Here is a 19,994-nt window from a genome sequence, read left to right as displayed (position 1 = left end):
AAAAAAAAAAAAGATGTTCTTAGACTCAGAAACTTCAGAGATCTAGCATCTGCAGAATAAAATCATAATGGTCTTGTGTCAGAGCAAAACAATAAGCACCCATAAAAGGACACAAAGAAGGATAAGGTAACAAACATTGTCCTCTAGACCAAATTCTAGCCACGCTCCCTTTTCTTGATGAGGCCTCACCTTGTCCCATAAACAGCTGAACTGAGACTAACAGGGTTTCTAACATTCCTAAGATGGCCTAGCCCCTCCCCCCATAAAGTGCATGCCTGAAAAAACTTAGGGCTGCCCGTAGGACGTACTGCTTGTTATAGCCAACACCTGAGGATGGCAGGGGAGCAGGTTAACTTCGATCATTGCCAGGAAACGGACACACCTGCCCCAACTGCATTTGCACAGACTAGCCCTTTGTGATGTGTCCCGTCTCTGGCTACGGAGCCCCCACCCCCATACTCCCTCTCTCCCTTTCAACACCCTGGCACCTCGGTGCAAACCCAAATCAGGTTCGGTTCACACTGGACCCGTTCCCCCACGGCAGTAGTTATTTCTGATTAAAATCCATCCTTCCCACTTTAACTAGGGTGTGGCTTTGTCTTTGACAATAGCAGTATGGACAGCCAAGTTGAAGAAGTCCCAGGTTTCCCCTTAAAATAGAAGAGGTGGGGGGAAGGGTACCTGGGGGGCTCAGTTGCTGAGTATCCAACTCTTGATTTCAGCTCAAGTCATGATCCCAGGGTCATGGGATCGAGCCCTGAGTTGGGCTCCAAGCAGAATGTGGAGCCTTCCTGGGATTCTCTCTCTCTCTCTCTCTCTCTCTCTCTCTCTCTCTCTCTCTCTCTCTCTCTCCCTCTCTCTCTCCTGCGGCCCCTCCTATGAATGCACTCTCTCTCTCTCTCAAATTAAAAAAAAAAATAGAAGGGCAGGAGAAACAGACTTAAACTGAGGTGTGCTTAGGACTGCAGAGGTATACAGAGAAAGATGTTGCACGTGGAAAAATCCCATATTAATTCTCTCTCCATTAGGTGTTTTTCTCCCAGAAATGCACAGAGGTTAAGTATTTGTGATTAAATATCAGTATCAATAATTTCTTTAACAAAACCCCGGCGGATTTGATCATATGAAACTCAGTGCCCGACCACAAGCTTTGCCTGGGGGCCATCGCCAAGGAGGCTGATTCTGGAACAATCTGAGTAACAACGTAAATAGGGTACTGGATTAGAACTCATCCAGTAAAATAAATATGCAGGTGTCCATACTCACATTCATTAAATAGTTAAAAGGTAGAGAAAGGTGGTTCTTCTTTAAATGTTAATTTTTGAGAGAAAGAGAGAGAGAGAGCACAAGTTGGGGATGGGCAGAGAGAGGAGGACAGAGGATTCCATGCGGGCTCTGGGCTGACAGCAGTGATCCCGATGTGGGGCTTGAACTCACGAACTGGGAGATCATGACCTGAGTCGATGTTCCGACCCTCGACTGACTGAGCCACCCAGGTGGCCCTGAAAGATAGTTCTTCTTTAAAGAAAAATTCCAATTAATAAATGTGGAAGCAATGAGGGAAATGTATAATCATCATAAGGAATATACCTCAGTAATAACGGTAGTGGGCAGGATCCCCTAAGGGATGCTAAAATCAGTGGGTGAAAATTTAAGGAGAAACAGGACATCAACCTAGGCTAAAAGTAACCTCATCAAGGAGAAACCCAGTGGCGACAGACACCACGTTAACCAAGAATTTGAGGCCCATATTGCAAGTAACAAGACATACTGACATCATGTACCCCAGGCTGTTATGAACTGAGGACATAACATCTCTTCTGTGGTATTCTGCCCAAAAAATGCATAAGCTCGATTTAATAATGAGAAAATATATGGCAAGCCAAGATTGAGTGACAGTCTACAGAATGATCAGTTATTTAAAAAAAAAAAATCAAACGAGTCAAGGTCCTGAAAGACAAGGGTAGACTAAGGAACTATCATAGATGGAAGGTCGTTAAAGACCTCAGTTGCTATATGCAATCAGGGATCCTGGGCCGCGTCCTGGAACAAAAATAGGATATTAGGGGGCACACTGGAGAAATTTCTATAAACTCTGTGGGTTAGTATCCAACCATAATTTCCTGGTTCTCCCAACTGTTGTTAACATTAGGGAATCTGAGTGAAGGGTAAATGTGGATTCTGTACCAATTTTGCAACTTTTCTGTAAGCCTAAAATTATTTCAAATAAAAACTTTTTTTTACAATTTTTTAATGTTTATTCTTGAGAGAGAGAAAGAGAGAAAGCGAGCGAGTGCCAGTGGGGGAAGGGCAGAGAGAGGGGGAGACACAGAATCTGAAACAGGCTCCAGGCTCTGAGCTGTCAGCACAAAGCCCGACGCGGGGCTCAAACTCACAAACTCATGAACCATGAGATCATGACCTGAGCTGAAGTCAGACGCTTAACCAACTGAGCCACCCATGCGCCCCTTGAAATAAAAACATTTTTAAAAAGAGACATGGTATTTTCATGTGGCGCTATCCTTTCTTGTGCCATTTGCAGATTAAACCTAGCACACAATGGGGACATTAATTTCCCTCCTGGAAAATGCATTTGAGTTTACGCTTCTGAAAGTTCTGCTGGTATATGAATGGACACATCCTCCCATGTAAACTGCCAGGTCTGTGGATGAGTGAAAAGTCGGGCTTGATTACTAATAAAATGTGTTTATTATAAATGTAGTTACACTCTTCAAACATTATAATAAGTAAAAGAAAATTACTGATGAATATAGCACGCAAAATGAAATGTTAATTGCCCATAAGTGTTATTGTGGGTAAATTGGTATTGAACGAGGGCTACATTTTTAGCACTAATGTATATAATGTGACCCATTTAAACCACATTTCAGTACCTCAAAAATAAAATTTAGCAAATTTAGGGCATTGAGTAATTGGCTTTCATTAAGCTTTTCTTAATTGGATACTTTCTAAATAGGTTTATTAGTGATCACAAAATGAATCTATAAAGCAACTTGTAAAAATGTAGAATTTGCCATGTAATGGACGCTGTATTCATGGTTATTACTATCAAGAGAAGTTGGGCGTGTGATAGATAAGCTACGTGTTGCTTAATGTTTGCGTTGAGGTATTTTATTGTTCTAAATGGGGAGTAAATGTCCATTTAAAAAGAAGAACAATAGTCAGCAAGCTGCGTAAGAAATGACAGGAGGACTGTCTGCCTTTCTCCCAATTTTAATCAAGTAAATGAAAGCAATCACCCTCCATCATCCTGCCCGCCAGAGTCACTCACAAATGGGGCCCTGCTGACTCCTGGGTGAGCCACAGCAGGGCTGCTGGATTCCAGCTTCTCCCCAGAGCCAAACATCCAAGCAACAGGAAGCATCCTGCCCAATAAGAGCTTTCTCTCTCCCTCCCTCCTTCTCTCTCTCTCTCTCTCTCTGCCTCCACCCTCCCCCAATCCATGTGGATTTCAAGTGAAATAATTTCCAAACCAAACAAAAATATTCCAATTTCAAAACACACCCAAATTTTATACTAGAAAACGTAAGTTGCATAATTGCACATTGTGGAAGGTCATGGCAATACAGGACCTCCAACTTTTTTTTCCACTTCAAACACATGGTCTAATCTATTATGCTCAAACTGTACCCCTTTTCTTTTAAATGAATCCAAATGCTCATGACAGTGTTTGCAATGGTGACCACATATTGTATCCCTCTTACATCAACGCAAGGAGAGAGAGCGTTGCATCAGATAACTGTTGAGTGAGGAGCTTTCGATTCTACATAATGGCCTGGAGAATATAGAACGGACGGAAGTAAATGTCTTTGGCAGCCCTCTGCTTATGAAATACAGGAAAGTGGGGTGAAGGCTAATGTATTTTATTAAGAGCAAATGAGAGATACAGAGCTAGACGATGTAAGAACTGTGACTAGAGAACAAAGTTTTCCATGCACACACATTTGCCTTTTGTTTTGCTCTGTGTTAGCTTGCAAGATGGTAAAAGAAGATTGATTTTAGTAATGGCGGAGTATTACATGAGACGCTGATTAAAAAAGCTTTCTTGGTAAGTACAGTGGCTTGGGGATGGGTACATCTATTTTGTAATAACAGAACTTGCGTTTCAATGTGACGAGGGATCCAGCTTGGGAGGTAAGCATAGTTATTCGTGTCTGGCATCTTCTTCCTTTGTCAGGGGGGTGGGTCACCAGAAACTGACCCTTGAATCACATGTATACAGAAAACAACCAGTTCTAAGTCATTATGTATTTAATGGATGTATATTCAGTTAACTCTATTGGGTGGCTGTTAAACAGCTGGCCTTGCACTTGGTAATGGGACTGAACTGGAAACACAGAGAGCCCATCTCTTGATCTCATGGGGTTCTGTCTCATGGAGAAGGCACACAAGTGCTGTGCTTTCAGTACGAGAATTTGACCTTGAAATGGAGACCAGGGAAAGTTTTGCTGGAAAATAAAATGATGCTCAAAATGACGGAAATGAATCAACTAATTAGTTCAAAGAGAAAGGGATTTACTACAAAGGAATAGCAAATTCAAATTTTATGTGATGGCGACAGGGGATGAATGGAAAATAAATAAAACTGAACTGAAAGAATATTAGTGAAGAAAAAACAGGAGCGATTTGGTTCAGGTTAGCCATGTGATTTATCATCAAAAATGGAATATACGCTCGATAGTGAACTCTGCTACATTTGTAATTAATCTGGGACAATCAGCATAACCCGTATGGGTTGGACAGTCATCATGTCCTCTATCCTCAGAGCAAAGAGTGAGCGTACGAGATGACAGAAGCAGAGAGGTCTGCAGAGCAGAGAATTGCCAGGAGGCTGGGAGGGCACAGTCCTGGTGCGATAGATGAGTTAGGAAGTCACTTCAGCGGACTATCCAAATGACGGGAGGGGTGGAAAAAGAAAGAAGAAGATGGGTTTCTGATACATTTAAGGGAGGAGCAGACATAGCTTGGTGATCAATCGGATGGGGATTATGATGAAAGGGGCCTTCTGGTTTGATTTCAGCTTCTGCCAACAAGGTGGATGATGATGCAATTCCACAAGGCAGGAAGCAACGGAGGAGGCCAGCAGCAGGGAGCTACAGGTGGACACTGTGTCGGGACAAGGTTTAGGCTTAGAGCATGGACAATGAGGTGAATTTTCATGGTAACTCAATGGTGAGTCCATAGAATATACCAGAGAGAGTATGCCAAAATCTTCCACCTGGTCTTCTACGAGGATGGATGTTCCCAACTTCGGGAAATCAACTGTCAAGCACTTTGTCCCGGAAACGACTTGGAAGCCTGGCCCTATGCTGTCTGGGTAAAAGTTTCCACTAAGTAATATACATTGTGTTCACCCTGGGGCAGGAAGAAATCAGGTGTTGGCAAGGAACTGCCCTTCACTTGGCTGTAGTCATTATGTTTGGTGAGTGGGAAGGAGATCATACCATCCTGGGTGAGAGAACAGCTGGGCAGAAGACTAAGAAGAACAAGTCACTGGAATGGCATGATCGGGGGACTCTAGGAACCATGATAATTGATATCCAATTGAATTCACTTGTTCTGCATTACAATCACTTTATATTATTTCCATTATGTCCATATTTTTTTTCCTGAAATGCTATAGTCTGGTCTTCCCTGTATTTGGTGAATTAAAGGAAACCCAAACTATAGCCAGACAGAAGCTGGTCAGGAACAACAGAGATCATCTACTGAGTTTAAATTATTTTTTGGTCACTAGACTGATGATCCAATGTGGGCATCTGGCTGAAGGAACTTTTAATGACGAAGATGGGTTTGTAGAACATGACATCATTCTTTCAGGGCCTCCAGAAAATCTTGGGGGGGGGGGGATGAGGTATCCACTTAGAAGATCCAACTTCCTACAGTCTCAAGATAGGGGCTCAAACTATTTTTATTTGGATATGAAGGGAAAGGATGGTATCTGAAGGCTGAGGGAATTAGGTTGAAGTCTGCCTTGGTTTCCCTGAGCTGTCTGGGAGCCAGTTGGAGATTCTATACCTTTCCCCAGACCTACTTCTTCAGTAGAAAAATATTCGCGTGGAAAAAAAAAACCAGTTGCATATGTATATGGGTAAGTATGATTTGTTTTGGCAATTTAGTAGCAATTTTGCTTGTTCAATATTAATATCTCAGAAAATATTTCCCTTCAAATTAAAGATTTCAAGGATAAGACTGACTGTTTATATTATGTTTTACAGTTTAAATTCTGTAGCTAAGCTTCAATTTCATGAGAGAAGCCAATAGAAAAGTAGAAATTGCTTAAAGAAGTTTTCAGAGGCACTTTAGCACCATATCAATTTCATACATCATGAAATTTCAACTATGGTAAGGCCGAAGTGTACTAAATTTCCACTAAGAAAGTCATCAGGAAAGATAAGAGATTTTCTATCTCTTATACAAATTACAGGTAGGAAATAAATGTGTATTTAGAAAATGTGATACCATTCAGCACCTATTATTAACATTATCACTACTATAATTCATAATATAAAGATTCAACCTAAGTTGAAATGAGTTTGGTCAGTATTTGTTTTAATTTCTGAATATTGTTTGTATGATAAAATGCTTTCATTATGTTTAGCTTATGTTCTTTTTTTAAAAATTTTTTTCTTAATGTTTATTTATTTTTGAGAGAGAGACAGAGTGTGAGTGGGGGAGGAGCAGAGAGAGAGGCAGACAATGAATCTGAAACAGGCTCCAGTCTCTGAGCTGTCAGCACAGAGCCCATTGTGGGGCTCAGACTCATGAACTGTGAGATCATAACCTGAGCCGAAGTCAGACGCCCACTGACTGAGCCACCCAGATGCCCCTAGCTTATGTTCTTTCATATAACTACAATCCTACTCTAGAAGATGCCATTCTATGATAATTTATTTGGTGCTATAGATTTCTACTAAGAAAAGTTTGTCAAATGTTGCAAGCAAATGAAAAACTTATTGCAAAGAGTCTAAATCACCACGACCATTTGTAACCATCTTCTTTTAATATGTATTTTGGAAGAACAGGTCATTTCACTGCTCAATTAAAAAATTAATTTGTTCCTGTTGAAAATGCAGAGAAACATGAATCATTTATAACAGCTTGTTTTCAATGAAAATATGAATTCCTTCACAACAACATAATTTATCAGAAAGTTTCTTCCGTGAACAGCTTGGAAGCAGATGTGTTAGTTCAATGGGTCTAAAACCATACCTAGCATCAGCACATGGAATAAAGACATTATTTTATCAAGAGCAAACCCAATTTAGTGTGGCATGACATAATGAATTATAATAAGGACTGGTCTTTCTAGTTTATGGCTTGATAAAACAGATATTATTGGTTTCTTGACTTTTCAAACAACAATTGTTAGAGCCCCTAACTGTCAAAGGCAATATGAAGCCAGGAGCAAATCAAGTGATGAGCATTGTTAAACTTTACTCAGGAGGAGGGAAGGGTAAGCAAGGAAGCTGGGGCCACGGGAGGAGTTCCACTCTGGCTAGATTCACTGGCTATTGGCATTTCTTCCACATAAGGAAGGTAAGAAAAAATTATGTAAAGAAATGGCTGAGACATTACGTACCTGACTCATGAACTATGGGGACAGGTAGTTACTTCATAGGAATTTCACACATAAAGCCATAAAGAGACACCTGACTATAGATATCTTTCTAGAAAAGTTCAAACAAAAATGATCTGGAATAAACGACATCAGGCCACTTGGATGGAGAAAACCACAGAAAATGGGGGTGTTGCAGGCACACTAATGGCCCCCTCAAAGCTGTCCACATTCTAGCCTCTGCAACCTGTGAATATGTTACCTTCCCTGGCAGAGGGGAAGTAGATTGCAGGAGCCCCAGTTGCAGCTGTTGTACCAGATGTTGGCATTTCTGCTAGAGTAATATCGTCTCAGGTATAGAGTATGTGGATGTTGATGTGAAAAATGTGTTTTTTTCCAACCTATCAGAATGGAGATTTAGAAGCACTCTGTAGTCATCTGGAATGGACAACAGTCTTGCCCCAAAAGCCATATGAACACTTCCTCTCCCTGCCATAGTATAGTCCAAAGAGACCTGTGTCATTTGGACATCCTGTGGAACATACTAGTCTATTATATTGGCCACCCAATCATACAATGATTAAGAATCAAGTGTTTTAAGGCATCAAATGGCCTATGCATCAAATCTAGCCTACTTCTTACGTTTTACATAGCTTTGTTGGGATGCAGCTATACTCTTTTTTTTGTTTTCTTTTCACATTGTCTATGGATGCTCTCACATGACAATGACAGAGTTAGGGATCTTTGGCATAAGCTTAACCCATTTACTATCTGGCGTTTTAGAGAAAAAGGGCATGCTGGGACCTCTCTCCACAGTCAGTAACAAAGTATTTCATCTCTCATTTCCCACTATGAAAAAGACAGCACAGTGCCTAGTAGACTTCTTTGGGTTCTAGAAGAGAAACACTTGGGAATAGGGCTGTGACCAAATATTGGGTAGCATGTAAGGCTTCAGCCAGCTTTCAGTGGGCCCCAGAATAAGAACAGGTTCTACAGTGGGGTCTAAACAACAGACATGAGGTCTAGCCCCTTGGACCACACAATCCTGCAGACCCTACGTGGCATCATTGGTGGAAAAAGACGCTATGCAGGTTTCCTTGGCCATCACCAACGGGAACATCACATTGAAGAAATGCAAGGTTTGAGAGCCATGCCACGTCGTCTGCAGCAGAGAAATACACAACTCTCTAAAAAATCTCCTGACGTTCTACTGAGCTCTGCTAGAGAGGAAGTTCCTCACATTGGGATGGTAAATGTGGGCAAAATCGCTGGCTTCTCTCAGACTCACCAAGTCACAAGTTATGTGGGCTCAGCAGAAAGCCAACATAAATTGGAAACAGTGTATGTGGGATCAAGCATGAGTAGGCACTAAAAAGCTGCACAAGCCACCTGCCCGGATCCTTAGGTTATCCACTACTCTTCCCCAGCACTGTTCGCTCAGCTTATGCTTAGAGTTGCATGAATGGTTCCTTATTACCAACTGCTAGAGAAGTGAAAAGTGTGAACTGGGTGAATGGATGGGTAAGCTTAGAATATGAGTGCAGGCTGAAAATGCAAGGTAACACCACTACCATTCCGGTCAGAGGACCACAGAAAGATGGTGGTGAGGAGAAACCTCCACATGAGCAGAACTTTTGGATGGTGCCATAGTTATCCACTTTGTGTGAAAGAAATGGCTCGAGGATATAATATATATGGACTTATGGGCAGTAATTTGGCCAATCTGTCAAGGACCTAGAAGGAGATTGGGAAGATCAGAGACAAGAAGGTCTGAAAGAGAAGCAGATGGACAGAACTATGGGATGGGCATGAAATGTAAAGATCTTTGCCCACCAGAAAGCATATGCTGCCTTGAAATAATCACTAAACAACCAAATGAGACAGAATGATTAAGTATCAACCAACCTCAATCACTGGCCACTGAAGGAACTGCTAGTACAATGGATGTATGAACAGAGTAGCCGTGGAGGCACGAATGGAAGCTATGCATCATCAAGCAACATGAGCTCCCACTCGTCAGGGTTGATATAACTACTGCCACTCCCGAATGGTCGAGTGGTCAGCAACAGACACCGGTGTCCATTCCCCAGAACGGTTCCCCTCTACAAAAACACCAATTTTGTGGCAAGTTGACTACATCAGATCTTTTCCACCCTGAAAGGATCAGAGATTGCTTTTGATTGGAATCATTTCTTATTTCAGAGATGAGTTGTCTTTATTGCCTGTAAGGTATCAGCCAACACCACCTGTTGGGGATCTACAGAGACCTTCTGAAGGTATGATATGAAAGGACCAGCAGTCTCACGGAAATGTGCTCATTCCCATGCATCTCTGCTGTAACGTGGATCTTTGGCTGAGGCAGTGTTATGTGGGAGGCTATGTCAGGAGTAATTGTCCCTGATAAGTGATAAGAGAGAGCTACTTTTACACTTTGGGGACAAGGAGGAATATGTTTGGCCTCTAGATACTCCTTTGACCAATTTTAATAGTAAGTGCAAAAGAACAGCAGCTACAGCTGGAGAGGTCATAGGAGGCAATGGTTCAAACTCTCTGCAGAGCTGTTAGCTAGTACAGGAGTCCTGCACAGGCAGCAGTAGAGGGAGAGAATGAGTACCAGTGGCAGCCAAGAGATCACTTGCAGGGGCAGGATATGTGGTTCGTTCTGTCTTCCTTCCTCATGTAAGTTTCCCAGGAAATGAGGCTCGCCAGAGTCCTGAAGGAGCTGATCCCAGAACACAGATGATGATGGATCTGAGCAGCACAGGGGCAAACCCTCAGGGATGATGAGCTGTGCCACCCAGATCCCTGGGGCAGCACTGAACGATTTCTTTTCCCCAGATGCTGAGCAGCATTTGTTCTCCTTCCTTAGGAACTGCTGAGGCTGAAGAGAGCTGTTTGTCCAAGTTCATTACCCACTTCCCCAGGCAGTCAACATCCAGTGCCTGGCTGAAAGGAGAGTGTAAATGCCCAGCCCCCTCACTCCCACTCAGGACATCAGAGTTGGCTGAGCCCTTGTGACAGCAGCACAGGTTGGGTGATGGGCCCCATCCTTCCTCCTCCCCTCCCCCACAGATGTTGATCACAACAATTCTCCCCAATAAATGTCCTTTGTGATAACCACTGCCTTGGAGTTTGCTTCCCAAGGAAGCTGGCCTGCTACATCATGTGATGAAGAGATGGGGGCAGCTCACAAGAGGCATCTAAAAGAGCTGAGAGGGATGGGGAGGCGATATGGTAACAGAGAGCTACGTTTCCTTGCAAGATTTCTTATGCTATTTCATTTTTTTCAATATATTCACGTATTTTTTAACAAAAAATTTAATGTTACAAATAGGAAAAAGACTAAAAGGCTATTGCACTGGAGAAGCCATTATAATCTGGGTCAGACTGTTTTCCATCCCATTTATTTTCATTTGCAAATCTTCAAAACCAGTCCCCACGGAAGCTCTTGCCACACCAAAAGTCCAGCTCTCTTAGCTAAATTATATGCAGACTGTTTCACAGTTCATATCTGCTTTGTCCTCATTTGGTATTCCTTCTTGTACACATGCATATGCTCACTCACACATGTCCCTAACACATAGACAGTCGGCTTCTGTTCCTTCTGTTCTTTTTCTTCCGTTACCACTCTCCAATCACTCAAACTTGGGAAAAATAAAGGACCACCAGGACATCCTGAACATATCTAGTAGACCCATCTCATAGTCAACACAAGGACCAGAAAGCCAATCAATCGACTGAACGTTGTTGACGTAAATTGGATCTATTTCATCTTTTCTTCTGTTATAACGAAGATATTTGATGCCTTGATCCATCGGGTTGAGCTCGTATGGTGTATTTCATGACTATACAAAGTGCTCCAGTTATAATCGTCTCTCCTGGTGTTGAGGGCCATAAGCTTACTAAATATTTTTTAAAGAAAACCAAATCTATCAATGGCAATGACCTACCAGATAAAGATCTATGTTCTTTTTAAAGGATATGGGAGAGATCTAGAAGTATAGGTCATTCTGGACAAAGAGGACACCAAGATCCTTCAATTTTTCCATGCCACTAAATAATTGCCGAAACTCCAGGTCTTGGAAGTACTAAGATCAGAAACACGTGGGAACAAAAGGAAATTCCCATCACGGTTTCATCACTTCCACATTGCTGACGTGTCCTTTTGGGGACACCACCTCATATACCTGTGTCCTGGACATTTCATCTGTAAAACTCAGCTGTGCACACCAATATGTATCATACAGTAACACATCTGTGCTCTCCAGTTGCCTGATGGACCCCATTCCCAGATTCCGTTATACATGAAAGATAGTACCAATTAATGAAAGTGGATTTTGTGAAAATTTATAAAAGGGAACCTCATTTAGAATGGAGGCAGGAGGCCCGCAGGGCACGCTCATGCCCTACCCCTCCTCAATTACAGACCCAAGAGGAAAAGACCACCTTGCGTGGGAAACTACTTCACTATTCCCAGCAGGAGGAATAGGAGGAAGGAGGAAAAAAGGATTTCCTCTTCCCTGACCCCACCTCCCCCTACACACCTCCTGCAACACAGCCAATGACAGACAGTCACAGCTCAGCCAATGAGAAGCCCCTACACTTGGAACTCCCAGTTTATTCCAATGGACTTGTTGGTAACAGCCTTTCCAACCTCCCTGCCCCCTTTCCTCTACAAACAGCATTCCTCTCCTTTGTCCAGGCAACTTGCCTATCATTTTGCCATAGCTTGCTTATCCTGAATTGCATCTCTGCTGTTCCCGAATAAACCCACTTTTGCTGGTAGAATAACTGGCAGTTTTATTTTTTAACATTAACAATTTTTTTTAATTAAAAAAGTTTTTTTCAATGTTTATTTATTTTTGAGAGAGAGAGAGAGAGCATGAGCTGGGGAGGGGCAGAGAGACAGAGAGAGAATCCAAAGCAGGCTCCGGGCTCTGAGCTGTCAGCACAGAGCCCAACACAGGGATCGAACCCATGAATCGTGAGATCATGACTTGAGCCAAAGTTGGATGCTTAACTGACTGAGCCACCTAGGCGCCCCAACATAAACAATATTAAATAACTGGCTTCTGTTTGGTCGTCAGGTGTTTACCTTGCCATCTAAAGAATTTATTAAATGTGTTTCAAAGAGTGACACTTGAGAAAGGATTTTTTTTTTAATATTTATTTTGAGAGAGAGAGAAATCAAGCACAAGGGGTGGGGGGCACAGAGAGAGAGAGACAGAGAGGGAGAGAGAGAATCCCAAGCAGGTTCTGTGCTGTCAGCAGAGGAACCATGAGATCACGACCTGGGCCAAAATGAGGAGTGGGACGCTTAACCAACTGAGCCACCCAGGAGCCCCCTTGGGAACGGAATTTTTTTAAAAACGAAGCTATTTGCTAGAGTGGTCAAGGGCCATTTAAGTGGCACGGCTTCCACAAAATTAAGATGTCATTTCCCACAGATGACCCCTATTTCATAGAGGCGAGTATTCAATGCCACATTAACTCCACTCTATTTGCATATTAGCACATTGGAATTTAATGAGATTTAGAAAGTTCGTCTTCTTAAAAAGAGAATGTTAATTATATATTGTGTTCCTGTGAAATCACAGATAAGGGACTTTTTAAAAACTTTTATATTATAGAAGGGTGCACAGTATCCTTCGACATAATCTGGTCTGTCAGTGTAGCCTCACTGGCCAAGCTCTCTGGAAGTAAAAGGATCGAGCCCCGTTCAAACACACAGAATGTTTCAACAAACAGTTGCTGACAAAGGCTCGCCTCCGGCAAAACTTTAAATGTCGTTCAACTGCCCTCACCTGTCATAATCAGTAAACCTTTTTCTGTTTTCTCCTGCCATTTTTGTGTCCATTTCAAAGGAAAATACATGATAAATGCAGTTTTTGTTAATAATTCATAATAATCACGGGATGTACCAAAAGGCTTAAAAAACACAGACCGCCAGTAAAGGAGGTTGACATCTACACGTCTTTTTACTGTTTTAAGAAAATGAAAATCCAGTGTCATTCCCTCAGTTTAAACCTTTATACAACGTCTCTTAAAATATATCCTGCATTTTAACTTCAAAAATGCATTTTATTAAGAAAAAAGAAAGAATAGATTACAAACCCGGAACTGAAAATCATGACAAATGACGAATCAATGCGTTGTGAGGCCATCACGTTGCAGCTTCTAGTGGTGCGGACCACACAGTACCACGAGGCTTCACCATCTATAAACCTGTCTACACTCCCAACCAGGTTAATGCGGCTACTAAATCACATGAACACTTCTAACAGATTCAGGGCCGTTAGGATGCTTGTATTCAGCTTTGCATCAAATAAAAACTAGCACTTCTGTGTTCGATTCTTCAAGTCTTTCAATTAAAAAGAAGAAAGTATGCCACTCATCAACATCGGTCCTTCATAAACTACTATGTTAATTCATATCCTAAGATTTAGTCAGGCATTTACAGAAACAGCAAAATGGATACAGAGCTATGGAAAAGACAGGCAGCTTTTGTAAGGAGGTTGAGAAGGAAAATAAGATGATTAATTTATGTATTCCCAAATTGTTCTGGTGTGGACGAACTAAGGGATCCAACTGTTCCTTGCCAGGCACCCGGGCAGCGTGATCATAAACAGCAAAGTGCCTTTATTATATAACTGGCTTATGAAATTTAAAGAGAACTACATGCATGCACCTTGTTTGCTTTGCCTCAAAATCAATTATTGCAACAAGTTTCATAAGGTCACTGATAATTCTATGATCTCTTGGTATGTATATACACCCTAATCAGAATGCACTAGTTAGCAGGTTATATTGATTGTTGGTACTTTTCGAGAAATTACCCCGTCACCATAAATGAGAGATGACAGAATGGCAGACGAAGCATAAATCATGCAATACGCCATCACCCCATAGAGTGAGCACTCTGTAACCACTCAACTGCTTTTGGAGAAAGTAGGGGAGGGGGGCGTGGCTGCAGCTTATATTTTACAAAATCTGTCCCGGAGGTCAGGGCACAGAAAAATGTATGCCTGAAGGAGTATATGTTTTAGGATGGGGAATGGAGCTCTCCACTTCCAGCTGTCTTTTTTTTTTTTTTTTCTAATACATAAGAAACATTCCCCATGGAATACAGTCAAGGGAGATCAAAGAAAATTTGGTGATAAACTTTAGAAAAACAGAAGAACAAACCTATAAAGAAAACTGGCATAAGGTTTGGGGAAAATATTCACAGAGGTGTGTTTCATATGAGATATTACAGTTGTAAATAAAATTTGTGCATTGTTAAGAGTTGTGGTTTTTATGTTGACAAGTTGAAGAGTTGCAAACATTTCACATTCTTTGGGAAATTGGCATTATCCAGGGTCTTACCTCCCGCCACTACTGAACAATGATAGCAGATTATGAAAATTTTAAAAGGCAAGACATCGCACGCTGACAACCAAAGCACTTTCCGAGTCTGGTTGCATATGAATTTTACATTCAGAGCTGAAGTCTGACACTCAAAACCTAAGGTATTCCAAATCATTAAGAGAAGTCAAATAGAAAAAGAATAATCAAAACAAACCAATGACAACACAACATCTTTCAAGACTATGGATAAGCTGTATTGAATGTAACACAGAGAAAGGCAAAGGGGTTTTATATACTTTTGGCCACTGAAGATGCAAACACCAGCCAAACAGGATCTCAGAAGCATTTCCAGGTCTATTAATAACACCATAGGGACACTAAAGCAAACACGAGCATGTTCTCCAGTAAAGCAAGGTCCGTATTGTCCAATTTTGATTTTTACCTCTAACAAAACTTACGTACCACACGGTTGAGAGACCAGGGATACGGTCTTCACGTTTAAAAACCATAGTCATCAAGTGAGTTAAACTTCCGTTTTAGATCCTATCAGAACGGTTGGAAATTAAGAGCGGTATCTCATCCCTTGTTCTGTAGAACGACTGCTATGGGAAATACATCACTGGATGAGGCCTCCTGGAGCCATCTCGAGTCTGGATATGGCAAGACGGCAGTGCTGCAAATCAATTGCGTGTACATTCAGTGGAAGAACATGTTCTTGTCCGTTGAGAGCCCCCGGCTATTAAAACAGACTGTCGGGTTTGTAAGTTAAAACACAGCTGCCAATCAGAAGAAGTACTCTTTCTGATTTTCATTGACTGCACTTTGTATATTAAGCTCACTTTTCAAAACAGCCTCGGCACTGTCTACATTCTCTGACCTTTTTGCCTCATTTCTTTTGTATAACCTTTTCTGCTGATAAATGCGAACAGCAATGGCAGCAATGCACAGCAAGATAAAGATCACAACCGCTATCAGACCTGGGGAGGGAAGAGAAAAACAACGCAAAGTCAGAACTTTTGTCCAAACGGAAGCCCTGCTGACTTTGTTGCTTAATAAGTCATGATAAAATCATTTTCTACATACATCAAGCATCTAGTAGATATGAATTAAAAATATCAAAACCTCAGGTATTTCTGGATCGGGCGGTGTCATAATATACCCGAGTCTGTCTGTCTCTGAGTTCCTCTATCAGCCCTGGGGGTTCACCTCCATTTATTCTGCATGCATATGATATTGGATTTATTTAGTGCATTTCCACTTATTTTTCAAATTTTTAGTGCATTTACATATAACGCAAGATGTTACTGACATGTCTCTAAGACCATGTGGTTGGTCACTGCATATTAATACACAAATTGTTATTATTTTAAATTTACAGATAGTAGTAATGTTATAAAATAATTAAATGTGTTTTTGTACTTCAATATTTAAACACTGTAATTCAGTTGATTCTCAATAGTCTGTCATAGTGCTGAATAGGAGGAACAGGATATATGTATATGAATAATCCTGACTAGTGAAATATATTGACACAGATAACATAGATTATTTCGATTATTTCTGTAGGAGAAATATTGATATTTTGAAACATCTGGTTGTTAATAAAATATTTAAATACCACAATTCTTAGCTATGCCAACATATGGTTATCGACCTTGGCGTTACATCGGGCTAGTAGTTCTTCAAAGCGTGTTCTGTGAATCCCTGTTGGTCCTCAGGACACTTTGAGGAGATCCACAGGGTCAAAGCTATTTTCATAATAATTCCAAGATGCCTCTCTCATTGTGTTGACATATCCACTATTAATGTAAAACAGGGTTAGGTAAAATTCCTGGTACCTTCGCATGAATTAAGGCAAGGCTACCGAACCGTAAAAGCGGTCGTGGAATTCATAAGGCAGAAGGCGTTAGATTGCCAGGCAATCCCACAAAAAAGAAAAAAAAAAAGCAAGCCAGATTCATTTTAAGAGTGTCCTTAATGAAGCCCTAAAAATTACTTATTTTATGAAATACTGACCTTTTGGCTATAAGCCTTTTTAACATTTTGGGCAATGAGGTAGAAAGTACTTTGGATGGATCTCCAAGTATGACGGCTGTCTCCAGGAAGAGCGCCTGTGTGAACAGCTGACTTGTGAGCTCAACTACTTACTTTTCGCTTCATGGAACACCATTTTTATTTGAAAGAATGACTGACAAACTATGGTTGTTTTGACTTGGATATTTGGCAGATATTTTCTCTAAAACGTGTGAAGTGAGTCTGTCACTTGAAGAAAAACAACTGACAATACATGTCGCCAGTGATAAAAGTCAAGCTTTCAGATGAGAAAGAGAATGTGGAAAACTATTGCCTGTCACCATGAGTTTGAGAGTTTCCTAACATTTCGACTTTTCTGATGAAAACGGTGGAGGTATTAACCGATGAAGTTGTTTTCAGACAAAAATAGGCACAATGAAAACAGCAATGTGGATCAAGTGTCATATTGTAAAGCTAGGAATTCTTCATTCCAGTTTAAGTCGGGGGCATAGAACTCTAATGGAAACCGACCAAGCCAACACATTGAAGGTTCTCACCAATCACAGTGGACTCCTGAGCACATGATTTAATGGGCAATTAAATTCACTACAGCAAATTATATAATATTGCCAATGGCTAAGCCAATGTTAGGTTGGGTTGGGCTTACCTGAGAAGGACAGTAATTCCTTGCTCATATAAGTCTAACATAAATGTGACAACCAAATTCTGCACTTGAAATCTGAAGAATTTACTAAAGGATACAGTTATTTTTATTATTATTAGTCATATTAATAAATAATAATTTTAATCAGAATATCATTTGTTGTTATATATTTTGCCTCTCATCAGTTGAGTCGCTATAAATATTTCTATTGTCTGGCCTCTTAATTTAGGCCTCTTGTTTCAAGAGAGATATTCTGAATTATTTCAATATGAAAAACTGATGAGGTATAGTAGAGACCAGGCTACAGCAATTATAAAATAAATATCAATATTACAGTGGCCCAGACAGGACATCCAGATGGTCATAATCATGGGGGGACTCTGGAACTAGTTTGTTTCATATATGTGATTTATCTCCTTTAATTTGGGGAAGGTGTCATGTCAGGATTTGTCACATCCAACAAAAACCTTGATTTAACCTGCTATACCAAAAAAAAAAAAAAAAGATACTCTAAATAAAATACGGCAAACCACTGTGCTCTGTGACATTGCCATCTGAAGCTCTGTGTGAATGTTTTTATGAGGAAATTAGGTAGCTTTCTCTTTGTCTAATTCTCACCATCCATATCTGTGTAGCCTGGCCAGAAACCCTCTGTAATATCTGGGTCACGGTTAAAAAAGTCTTACTGGACAATTTTCCCATCTTACATTATTCAGTGTTTGTAAGTGAAGAAAAAGATGATCTAAAATGTAGAACATAGGACGATTAGCCAATTTGGAGAAATTTTAAATGGATTAATTATTGTTACACAGTGGGCGCAATTTACGAGTAACGAGACAACGGGCCAAGAATTATACCGCGATGCTACCAGATGGAGAAACACCCTGGAGGATGATATTCTGTGATTTAGCAGATAAATTGCATGTGGTCCCAAGACAAGGCCTTCTGAGCTTCAACGGCCATGATCAACTGCTCTGCTTCTGAAGCTTTGTCTGAGCAATGAGCAGAAGCAGATACCACGTGTTCCCAGGCCCTCAGTTCCCAAGCTGCATACACCTTCCACACTGTCTTTCTCTGCTGTACGTATTTGAGCCAAGACAGATTTCAGAGATGACCTATAACATGTTTCCATTCCACAGGAACAGAGAATGACTTATCAATATACCCCTCCTATATTCTGTAAATATTACCAATGATCTTTGCCCAAAGCAATAATATTCTAAAGATTCAATATTGTGCTCTAATACTGGCTTGACTGTCCAGTCATTCTCTATGTATATCTATGAATCTGTGTCTCCCTATATCTATACCAGTTAAATGTATGGAAAAAGCACCATTGGGAGACTGAGACAATTTCTTTGACAAGGAATTGTCATTTAAAATGTTAAGCACGGGGCGCCTGGGTGGCGCAGTCGGTTAAGCGTCCGACTTCAGCCAGGTCACGATCTCGCGGTCCGTGAGTTCGAGCCCCGCGTCAGGCTCTGGGCTGATGGCTCGGAGCCTGGAGCCTGTTTCCGATTCTGTGTCTCCCTCTCTCTCTGCCCCTCCCCCGTTCATGCTCTGTCTCTCTCTGTCCCAAAAATAAAAAATAAAAAATGTTGAAAAAAAAAAATTAAAAATAGATAAACATAATTTAAAAAAAAAAAAAAAATGTTAAGCACATTGGGGCGCCTGGGCAGCTCACTCGTTTGAGCGTCCGACTTCGGCTCAAGGCATGATCTTGCGGTTTGTGAGTCTGAACCCCGCGTCGGGCTCTGTGCTGACAGCTCGGAGCCTGGAGCCTGCTTTGGATTCTGTGTCTCCCTCTCTCTCTGCCCCTCCCTCACTAGTATTCTGTCTCTCTCTCAAAAATAAATAAAAACATTAAAAAAATTAAAACGTGAAAATGTTAAGCACGTTAATTGCTATAGCTTCAAATGAGTTTTTACCACATAATGTATTTTTAATAATATATTAATGTATTTTCTTTTAGACACTCAGTTATTAACTACTCCTTTTGGAGGGATTTACTGCTGTTTGTTTTTTGCTTATCATATGACTAAATGGGAATTCTATCTTATGTATCTTTATTTATACACCATTAATCTGATAAAAAGAAAAGCAACTGAAATGGCAATGAGGATGTTAACATCCTCACAAAGATATGACTAGTACTATTCTCTGTTTAAGTAAAATCCTAACGACTTCAAGGAAGTTGATGTCTGAATGAGTAAAGATGTAAAAAAATAGAACAAAAACGGACCAGACATAAAGCCCACATAAACTGCCCAAGTTAAAGTGAAATCACATTATCTGGCAATGTAATAACTGTTTATTTTTTATGTTCATCTCATATGCAAAGTGTGAAGAAAAGGTGAGTCGCTTAGCATTTCCATTATCTGATTAATTACT

The 19,994-nt window shown here is 40.8% G+C and overlaps 1 protein-coding gene across 3 annotated transcripts in view; it reads right to left on the bottom strand.

The window, feature by feature from the left end:
• Positions 1-13,557: 13,557 nt before the first annotated feature.
• The window catches only part of CNTNAP4 (contactin associated protein family member 4), a 253,150-nt gene continuing 246,713 nt past the window's right edge, over positions 13,558-19,994 (bottom strand). For 2 of the 3 annotated variants that reach the window (XM_042919722.1, XM_042919723.1), the window contains 2 exons: positions 15,804-15,903; positions 13,558-15,599 (listed from right to left, as the gene is read on the bottom strand). In XM_042919722.1, the coding sequence (XP_042775656.1) occupies positions 15,503-15,599; positions 15,804-15,903 (197 nt within the window). In that variant the 3' untranslated portion in view covers positions 13,558-15,502. Of the gene's footprint in view, positions 15,904-19,994 lie in introns of all 3 variants that reach the window. The other variant, XM_042919724.1, reaches the window with a different exon arrangement.

The sequence above is a fragment of the Panthera leo genome, chromosome E2 (assembly GCF_018350215.1).
Source record: "Panthera leo isolate Ple1 chromosome E2, P.leo_Ple1_pat1.1, whole genome shotgun sequence".
In the NCBI taxonomy this organism is placed as follows: domain Eukaryota; kingdom Metazoa; phylum Chordata; class Mammalia; order Carnivora; family Felidae; genus Panthera; species Panthera leo.
This window is presented reverse-complemented; position numbering and strand designations above follow the sequence as displayed.